The sequence below is a fragment of the Doryrhamphus excisus genome, chromosome 7 (genome assembly GCF_030265055.1).
Source record: "Doryrhamphus excisus isolate RoL2022-K1 chromosome 7, RoL_Dexc_1.0, whole genome shotgun sequence".
Classification (NCBI taxonomy): Eukaryota; Metazoa; Chordata; class Actinopteri; order Syngnathiformes; family Syngnathidae; genus Doryrhamphus; species Doryrhamphus excisus.
In genome coordinates, this window is record NC_080472.1 from 10,345,707 (window position 1) to 10,356,275 (window position 10,569).

General features: G+C 45.4%; 1 protein-coding gene across 1 annotated transcript; it reads left to right on the forward strand.

Annotated features, from left to right (window-relative positions):
* The first annotated feature begins 1,727 nt into the window (after nt 1–1,727).
* LOC131132599 (core histone macro-H2A.2) lies at nt 1,728–8,655 on the forward strand. The gene is made up of 9 exons (XM_058078374.1): nt 1,728–2,037; nt 5,238–5,415; nt 6,030–6,136; nt 6,408–6,605; nt 6,726–6,830; nt 6,903–7,002; nt 7,071–7,160; nt 7,264–7,438; nt 7,911–8,655. The coding sequence occupies exons 2-9, from the start codon at nt 5,244–5,246 to the stop codon at nt 8,074–8,076; spliced, it is 1,113 nt and encodes a 370-aa protein (XP_057934357.1). The 5' UTR covers nt 1,728–2,037; nt 5,238–5,243; the 3' UTR covers nt 8,077–8,655.
* The last annotated feature ends 1,914 nt before the right edge of the window (nt 8,656–10,569 follow it).

Sequence of the window (10,569 nt, forward strand, 5' to 3'; positions counted from 1 at the left end):
CACACAAAGTTGGATTTTTGTAAACTCATAACAAAGACGTGCATTTTCACCACACGGGTGCTAAAAAATATTCAAGCATTGCAAAGGGAGCCGCAACAAAGAGGCTGGAGAGCCACATGCGGCTCTGGAGCCGCGGGTTGCTGACCCCTGTTATAGACAAACAACCGTTCACACTCCCATTCATGCCTCTGGACCAATGAAGCTAACAGCATGTTTCTGGAAGGGGGGAGGAAAGAGGAGTACCGGAGAAAAGGAGAGGGGAGAACATGCAAATTCCACAGGAGATCCGTACGTCTACACGACTAAGTTCAATTAGGAGTCAACAGGCATTGTGCTTGGACTCACTCTCAGGAAAACCAAGGGAAAACATGGAAAACCACGCCCCCTAGCGTCTCGGTAGAGAAGTGCAAGCCAGAAACATACTACATACTGTACTACTACTACTGTACTACAACGCGAAATCACTTCAAAAATACATATTTGAAGCATTAAAAAAGCATCATGATAATTTTACAACAGAATATTAAGGCCACGTTGAAAGCATCAGAGATTTAAAAAATAATGTTTACAAGGAAAAAGGCAAAACATTAGCTTTGCCTAGCAAACTTACGTAAGTCCCCTCTTTTCATAGCTGCCCCAGGCAATGCCTGTTATTAAAATATGATTTGATATTACGACTTCATTTCCTAATCGTATGACCTTTTCTTGCAAATGTACGACTTTATTCTTCTAAACGCATTTCTTTACTCCTTTAAATGAACAACTTTATTCTCAAAGTCTCATATTTCTTTTGTGGCGCTAATACTCGGTAGTGTAATTACTTTCCCTGTATTGCATTCAAGAAGAAGCAATTCACTTCAATTACTAATTACTATGGGGACAGTAACTAGTCACTACAGGGTTTATTTGGAAATAATTTGCCCAACGCTGCATAGCGCCTACACAGAGGAACCTCTGTTTTCCATAGAACACAGCTAATCCAATTCATGTGTTCCTGATAGCCACATTCATTCATTAGTAGAGGATGGGAGCTTATTTGGCAGTCAGGAAAATACTCTACACTGCGTCAACTACACAGAAAGTCAAGTACAGCGTAAGTGTCCGCTTGCATGCTACTTTTATGAAACTGTACAGTAATCCTTCCTTCGTGGTGGCAGTCATGATAGAATTACATTAGATAGAACATAGAAACCGGTTTCAGGCCTTCTAAACACAGGTTTAACATTCGTAGAGACCTCTAGACACAAAATAGCACCCCTATAATCACTACCGCTTATCCTCACGAGGGTTGTGGGTGTGCTGGAGCCTATCCCAGCTGTCTTGGGGTGAGAGGCGGGGTCCACCCTTAACTGGTGGCCAGCCAATCACAGGGCACCCATAGACAAACAACCATTCACACTCACATTCATACCTATGGACAATTTGGAGGGGCCAATGAAGCTAGCATGTTTTTGGATTGGGGGGGCGGAGTACCCGGAGAAAAGCCACGCATTCACAGGGAGAACATGCAAACTCCACACAGAGATGCCAGAGTGTGGAATCAAACTTGGGTTTCCTGCGTGGCCTGACTGCTGACCACTTGTCAATATACATTATTAAGAAAATGATACACGAACCCCCCCATTTGACCCATATATTAGAAAATACTTTCAACTAATTGAAAACTGAACTAAAAGAGCTGAAATCACACCAGCGACTGCCCTTGGTATCGGCATTATCGACCTTTGTATCGACCAAGCGTTTGGCCAATATACAGTATATACGCCTGGAACCTCCGCAGTGCTGTTGTTGAGAATGTGTCGTGTTTGCGGGCATGTTGACGTTAAATGCGCATTAAGCGGGAGCTTCCCGTCGCCTTTTTAGTCCGGAGGTGATTTTTTTCCCTTTCCAGCCTCAGTAGGACGGAGCCAGCCTTCAACCAGCCTTCAAGCAGCCTTCAACCAGCCTCCAAGCAGCCTCTTCCTGCTGGCTGCCTGTTAGCGGGCTGGGGGACACAGCGCCGGGGGCACCGCAGGATAACATCAGCACTTTGAACAGGTACCCTCTTCTCCCTTCGGCTGTGCCGACATTCGGTCTGACATTATCCCAGGCGACCAGACATGACACCAGACATGACAAAACATGTTGCTTGTTCGCCAAAATGTCTTCAAATAGCGACAGAGATGTGCGGAGTGATTTCGCTCAGCCAGCGCTTCGGTTTTACTGACCGCTTAACCGTCATTTATCCCGACTTAACTCTTCTTCACGTACACGGAACGACCAGAGGAGCTATGGGAGTGTGTTTTTTGTAAGATAAATATCAGAAATGCAGGTTTTAGTGTCTGCTAAGCCCCGTCTGTTTTCCATTGGCTCCATTGGCTAGTGCTGTATCCTTCCGCCGAAAGGCTGCTTAGCGATGTGTCTCAACTGGCGCACTTACTAGTGACGCCTTCTTTTCTGTCACTACCTGGGGGGTCACTGGCTGCTGTGTCCCTAAATCAACGGTCAGTACACCTCCATAAGTGTAGCAAGTCTACGACACTTTGTTGCTGAATTTGCACACGGTAGTGCTGTCCCGAATCCGCCACTGTTGTCGAGTAGAAGGAATACCGATACCCAGTGGCGCAGCCAGGAACCCTGGACCCCATGGGGCACCCCCCCCCCCCGGGCGCCCTGCCCCTTCCCCATACCTAGAAGTATAAGCATACCTGTCATATACAGCATAACAGAGTATTCTGCATATTGGGATGGTATTCTGTCTCTAAACATGATTACGTTACATTATCTCCTTCTTCGGCAAGGGTCTGCCACTGGGGGGGGGGGGGTCTATTTATTATTTCTTTATTGACTTTTTAAAAAGGAGTCATGGTAATTTGGCATACCTGCATTGGAAGTACACTGTGGTACTTTTACTGCGACTTACATGGCATTGTGGCAGCTGTGTACTTGAGTATTTGAAGAGCTTGCAACCAAAAGGCGCTAAATCCATTTTGACTGATTTCGAGAAAATCAATGATTTTTAATTACGCACATATCAATCTATTTGGTCATCAAGTCTATATTGCAAATGAAAGAGCTATCAATATAGGTCATAAAAATGCATGCTATAAAAATCCTGCACACACCATGTATTTTATATATTTTTTTAAATTATTATTTTTTTTTCAGATTTAGCGCCTTTTGGCTGATATGATGGATTTGGCTGAAATAAATTTGAAGTCACCTTTAACTTCTTCAATGGCATTGTTGTAAAAGAATGTAAGGTGCTTTAATGTGCTATGCTAATAAAATAATTACAACACAGAAGCCATTCTCAACATACAATAGACCCCCCCACCCCCACACACACACATGCACTCGTTCACCTTCACACATTACAGAAACAAAATGTTATAACCTACCACTAGTACACTGTTACTGATAAAATTTTGTTAAGATATTATTGCACACATTTACATCATCCACATTCCATGATGATTTGCTTTAACACAACTCAACATACCCAATTATACAAGACAATGGTATAAGACATGTCATACATTGCAGGTGCATTCAACCTGTAGGCTGCAGTAGAGCGACACATGAAAAATAACAATTTGCAGACAATAATAAAATTTTATTAAAAGCAGTGCTCATATTTGACTGCACCATGAAGGTGACAGTGACAAAAAACATCTCATTACAAACTCTTTACATTGTAAAGAGCCACACGCACATCAATTCCCTAACACCAAATGGCACATATGGGACTGAATCAAACACAAAATTTCAACTCACCTTCACCGCTATTTGATCTCCTTTTAGCATTGTTTTTCTTCCATTCTCCTTCATTCTTCTGTCTTTTCCTTGGGTTATTTGTTATATCAGCTAGCTCATTCATGGTAAAACTGCACTAGGATTGTATAAATTGCAGTATTTTTGCGACTTCATATTCGATCAAAATGTACACAAACAAAACAGGATGCGCACTGATACTGACTTTCTGTATGTGCAGTGCCAATTGTATTCTTCTCTCTGATTGGCCAGATTATCAATAGATGGGAAACTTGGGCCAATCAGAATAAAGAATAAAGAAAGGGATTTAGCTCCTTTTGGTTGAAATCTGAAATGGAAATAGCACCTTTTGGTTGAAAGCATAAATTTCATATCACTTTTTTTTCATATTTTTAAAAATGATTTCAAGACCAAAATATGTGATTTGGATACACATGACAGAGGTCTATTAAACTCATGAAAAACATGCAACTTAGTGAAAATTGGATTTAGCGCCTTTTGGTTGCAAGCTCTTCATTTCTGTCCTTCACTACTTCTTTCCTGCTGTGTTGAAGACAGTGGCAGCTTCCACGCCATTGGTTGCACCTCCTCCTCACCTCCCTCTCTCCTGGTCTGTGCCTCCTTCTTCCCGTCACTTGTAGGAGCGTCTGTCATCACCATGGTTACCGCTCTGCCTGCAGCAGACACTATGCTGCATTTAAAATGTAGAAACATGTCGCTTGTTTAGAGGCTTCATCGCTATTGGATCAGTAAAATGGTAATGGTAATGTAATGGTAATGGTAATGGTTTTATTTCATTTGAACATGCATCAGATTCCAATTGAGTGCATCGCATAATCAGTTCCCATTTCCACATGTCCAAAAGGAGTAGGAAGAAGCAAAGCTTATTAAATCCTACCCCTCCATCTGGTACTTTTACAATCACTAACTGTTACATTTGTTCACTTCCTGCTTTCCATAATACAGTTTAAGGTTTTTTTTTGGGGGGGGGGGTTGTTGTTTTTTTGTTTTTTTTAAATAATGTACCTCGTACTGAAGTACGAGGTGATAAAACGTAGTAGTGGAAGCACGTTGTAAAACAGTGCATGCAAGAATGTAGAAATACACAAACGGCAGACTGATTTGCTATAAGAAGGAAAGCTAAAATAAAATGTCCTGGGATCAACCATTCAGAAAGTTAGATGTGAGGGCCTTTGGGGGGGTTATTCCATCCAGTGGAGATGCTTGGCAGCTAGCTGCTGTGCGGTGGCATCACTTGACGTGGACATGAAGCAATGATTCCGGCTGATGTCGGACATTCTTTCTTCTTCCGTCTTTGGCCACAAGTAAGCTGGCCAGTGGTGGCTACCTGGGGGGTCGGTCAAGTCCGACTGGGGGGCCGGTCAGCTGAGCAGGTTCCGCTGCGTATGGGGAATGTCACGTAAAAAGTCCATGCTTAAAAGTCTTTTCACCAGCCTACTTAACTCTGTCTTCATGTGCTCCAGAGCGCCATGTCTGCCAGAGGGGGGAAGAAGAGGGCCACCAAGCTGTCCCGCTCTGCCAGGGCGGGGGTCATCTTCCCTGTGGGCAGAATGATGAGGTACCTGCGCACCGGCACGCATAAGTATCGCATTGGGATGGGGGCGCCCGTCTACATGGCAGCGGTCATCGAATACTTGGCAGGTACTGTGATATGTGATATGTACACCTTCAGTAGCCTTTATTACCCTGTATCCTTATTGCCATGCAGTACTCTACTTGCTTTGCTACTCCATCTACGCGGACGTACGTATATTATGGCGGTTTTGAAAAGATGCACAAACATGAAGATTAGATTAGATTAGATTCAACTTTATTGTTATTGCTCATGTCACTTGTACAGGGCAACAAAATGCAGAAGAGGGATACAGGTGGAACCTTGGTTAGCATCATGAATCCGTTCCTTAACTGAAACCTACTCCAACCAAAAGCACTGTATGTTTTTCATTAGACATCCTGTCCATTCAAGTAATCCCTTTCAGAAAGCCAAAAATGTGCTTTCATAGTTTTTATGGTTTTTGTCATTTGTGTCTGAAAGCTACGGTATGGGCTTGAACGCCTCATCATGGAAACAGCCCAGGCATTGCAAAGTTGTTGTGTCCCGCATGTGTTATATCATCAAGTCATTATGGTGACGATGTTGTGTATGGAAAGGTGTCCTGTGGGGGTGCTAGCATATAAACTGTAAGCCAAGCGGCCGCTTCCATCATGTCAACACAACACGGTGTCTAATGACTTTTCCACGTTTCCCCTGTCAGCTGAGATCTTGGAGTTGGCCGGAAACGCCGCACGGGACAACAAGAAGGGCAGGATCACTCCCAGGCACATCAAGCTGGCTGTGGCCAATGATGAGGAGCTCAACCAGGTAACCATCTCAACTACTCTCCACTTCAAACTATTGTTGTGCAAATATGCTGTAGAATAATAATGATATCAGTTGTGGAATCGGCAATTGTGACATGTACCCGTATTTTCTGACAAACGTTTGCAGCATTTCTTGAAAGGCTGGCTTCTCAGCATGAATAGTTGCAGCTTTTGTTGCTTTCTGTCCTGTTATTGGTCCTATCTCTCTCTCTCGCCGACGCCATGCTGTTTTTCAAACACGTCCACGGAACGATAAATATCTTGTCTGTCAGCTTCTGCGGTGCGTGACCATATCAAACGGGGGGGTCCTGCCTCACATCCACCCCGAGCTGCTGTCCAAGAAGAGGGGAAGCCGAGTCAAAGCGGACAACCAGGCGTCCGTCCCGGAGAAGCAGGAATTACATTCCAAGAGCACCAAACCCATCAAAGCCCCCAAAAAGGTCAAAGGGAAACGAGGGCGAAAGCCAAAGGTCGGTCTTTTTTTTTTTCCTGAAACCTTCTCATCCAAAATGCGTGACTTTGCAGGATCGTGTCCATGAAGGTGTTTGTATGACTTCACCCATTCTACCTTTTCTCTCCATGTGGTAAAGAGCACGGACAAGGACCAAGAATCCGTACCGAACTCCACAGTGGATGATGGTCTCGGAGATGGATTCACCGTCCTGTCAGCAAAGAGCCTGTTCCTCGGTCAGAAGGTACGGTTGTGAAGACCACGTATGTTTAGAACCTTTGCACAAAGCCGTACTCATGTTGGGCCGGAACCACAGCTTTGTCTCACAGTGACTGAAATCGGCAAAATCGGAACAATCAAGGCGGAGGCCATAATTAACCCGACCAATGCAGAGATGGACCTCAAAGACGGCGTTGGTGAGGAGAAGATCTAGCGGCCATCTTTGCACTGCTCTGCTCAGCTGCTGGTGCTGTGTTGTTCGCAGGCAACGCTCTGGAGAAGACCGGGGGCCAAGACTTCCTGGACGGGGTTAAGGAGCTACGGAAAGCCCAGGGACTGTTGGCCGTGACGTCAGGTATGGATTGTCCACGTGTTGGAGTATCGTGACTCAGAAGAGCCATACCAGAGGAGCAGTATGCCATTGCCGTCTTCCTGATTCTGCTGTCTTTGATTGACAGTGGCAGTGAGCCCGGCCAACGGGATGACGGCCCGCTTCGTTATCCACTGTCACGTTCCTCAGTGGGGGGCAGACAAGTGTGAGGAGCAGCTGGAAAGGTCGGTGAAGAACTGCCTCTCTGCCGCCGAGGAGAAGAAGCTCAAGTCGGTGGCTTTCCCGTCTCTTCCTGCCGGACGGTGAGGACACGCCCACTTTGACACGCCGTCTGATTGGTCAGCTGCTTCCGTGTAGGAAGTGGTACTCTTCGTCTTTTATCATCTTCTTCAACCTTCATCCTACTTTTTCTTACTTTGACTTTTTTCTTCCTCGCTAGTTTTACCCATCTTTTTGCCCTCCTTTAGTTTCTCTTTTGGTCTCCTTTTTGTCTTCCCGTTCTTCCTGTTCCTCATCGTTTCCTTCTTCTGCTTCTTCTCAGTTGCATTGGTCTTCATCTTCTTTGTCCTTTTGTCTTCCTCATTTTGTTCTTTTTCCTTTTCAACTTCTTTGTTGTCTCCCTCTTCGTCTTCTTTCTTCCCGTTCTTCTTTTTTATTTGTATTCCTCCTCATTCTTTTCCTTGTGTTTCCATCCTGACACCCAGCCCAAATCCTCCAACTGGTTCCCTGGGGGCCAGTCGGGAGTCCTTGCTTTGACATGAATGTCCTCCACAGGAATGGCTTCCCAAAGCCAACAGCGGCCCAGCTCATCCTCAAGGCCATCTCCAACCACTTTGTGTCCTCCAGCAGCTCCTCGGTGAAGAACATTTACTGTGTGGTGTTTGACAGCGAGAGCATCGGCGTGTACCTTCAGGAAATGGCCAAGTTGGATGCCAAGTGAAGATCTTAGTTGGTTTGTGGCAGGCGGTGGTGTGAATGGAGGGGGAAGGTCTGGATGTTGGAGGACATTGGAGGACATCCTCGGTTAACAGTCAGGCATGACCTGGCCTGGTGAGCTGCCAACGGAGGACATGGTGACATGTACCCTACATCACACGCTACATATTTCTCTTGCTGTCCCTCAAAGAGATGACAAGCTTTTAGACATATTTCCATTCAGTTCCTTCACGTTTGACATCACGGTTGCTTGGTATTTACCCTAGGTTTCAGCTTTTGGGGGGGGCACACTCACACATGTAATTCCATGCCCCCCCCCCAGCAGCTACACTTACCTCTTCTATCCTAGAGAGCAATGGAATGACTCCAGAAGAAACCATCTCAATCATGCCATGAGGGACCCACACACAGGGTGTACATGTGGACAGCCCGTGTGTGGGCCCCCCCTGGGGGGTTGCTTGTTTGGCTGATGCTTTCACATTCCATGTACAAATAGAGGTTATTTTCTTGGCTTCTGTAGTTTCTGATACTCTTAAAAAGATGATGGCTTTCATCCTGCTTTGAAATAAAAGGTTTGTCTTTGGACACGGGTATGCCTGGGCATGTTCTTAGTCCTGGTCTTGGTCTTAGTCTCAGGACGCCGCAACTGGACTGTCAGCGTGTCTTAGAAGATGCTCATTCATCAGTTCTTGCTCACTGACTGGCTAGGACAGCTCTAGTCTTTATCCTAGCTGTAGTCCTCTACAGACGAGTCTCACGGGCCACAATTAGACTAGCTAGGAAAGCCCTAGTCTTTATCCTAGCTTTAGTCCTGTACAGACTAGTCTCATGGGCCACAATTAGACTAGCTAGGACAGCCCTAGTCTTTATCCTAGCTTTAGTCCTCTACAGACTAGTCATGGGCCACAATTCGACTAGCTAGGACAGCCCTAGTCTTTATCCTAGCTTTAGTCCTCTACTGACTAGTCTCATGGGCCACAATTAGACTAGCTAGGACAGCCCTAGTCTTTATCCTAGCTTTAGTCCTCTACAGACTAGTCTCATGGTCCACAATTAGACTAGCTAGGACAGCCCTAGTCTTTATCCTAGCTTTAGTTCTGTACAGACTAGTCTCATGGGCCACAATTAGACTAGCTAGGACAGCCCTAGTCTTTATCCTAGCTTTAGTCCTCTACAGACAAGTCTCATGGGCCACAATTAGACTAGCTAGGACAGCCCTAGTCTTTATCCTAGCTTTAGTCCTCTACAGACTAGTCTCATGGGCCACAATTACACTAGCTAGGACAGCCCTAGTCTTTATCCTAGCTTTAGTCCTCTACAGACTAGTCTCATGGGCCACAATTCGACTAGCTAGGACAGCCCTAGTCTTTATCCTAGCTGTAGTCCTCTACAGACTAGTCTCATGGGCCACAATTAGACTAGCTAGGAAAGCCCTAGTCCTTATCCTAGCTTTAGTCCTCTACGGACTAGTCTCATGGGCCACAATTAGACTAGCTAGGACAGCCCTAGTCTTTATCCTAGCTTTAGTCCTCTACAGACTAGTCTCATGGGCCACAATTAGACTAGCTAGGACAGCCCTAGTCTTTATCCTAGCTTTAGTCCTCTACAGACTAGTCTCATGGGCCACAATTAGACTAGCTAGGACAGCCCTAGTCTTTATCCTAGCTTTAGTCCTCTACAGACTAGTCTCATGGTCCACAATTAGACTAGCTAGGACAGCCCTAGTCTTTATCCTAGCTTTAGTTCTGTACAGACTAGTCTCATGGGCCACAATTAGACTAGCTAGGACAGCCCTAGTCTTTATCCTAGCTTTAGTCCTCTACAGACTAGTCTCATGGGCCACAATTAGACTAGCTAGGACAGCCCTAGTCTTTATCCTAGCTTTAGTCCTCTACAGACTAGTCTCATGGGCCACAATTACACTAGCTAGGACAGCCCTAGTCTTTATCCTAGCTTTAGTCCTCTACAGACTAGTCTCATGGGCCACAATTCGACTAGCTAGGACAGCCCTAGTCTTTATCCTAGCTTTAGTTCTGTACAGACTAGTCTCATGGGCCACAATTAGACTAGCTAGGACAGCCCTAGTCTTTGTCCTAGCTTTAGTCCTGTACAGACTAGTCTCATGGGCCACAATTAGACTAGCTAGGACAGCCCTAGTCTTTATCCTAGCTTTAGTCCTGTACAGACTAGTCTCATGGGCCACAATTAGACTAGCTAGGACAGCCCTAGTCTTTATCCTAGCTTTAGTCCTGTACAGACTAGTCTCATGGGCCACAATTAGACTAGCTAGGACAGCCCTAGTCTTTATCCTAGCTTTAGTCCTGTACAGACTAGTCTCATGGGCCACAATTAGACTAGCTAGGACAGCCCTAGTCTTTATCCTAGCTTTAGTTCTGTACAGACTAGTCTCATGGGCCACAATTAGACTAGCTAGGACAGCCCTAGTCTTTGTCCTAGCTTTAGTCCTGTACAGACTAGTCTCATGGGCCACAATTAG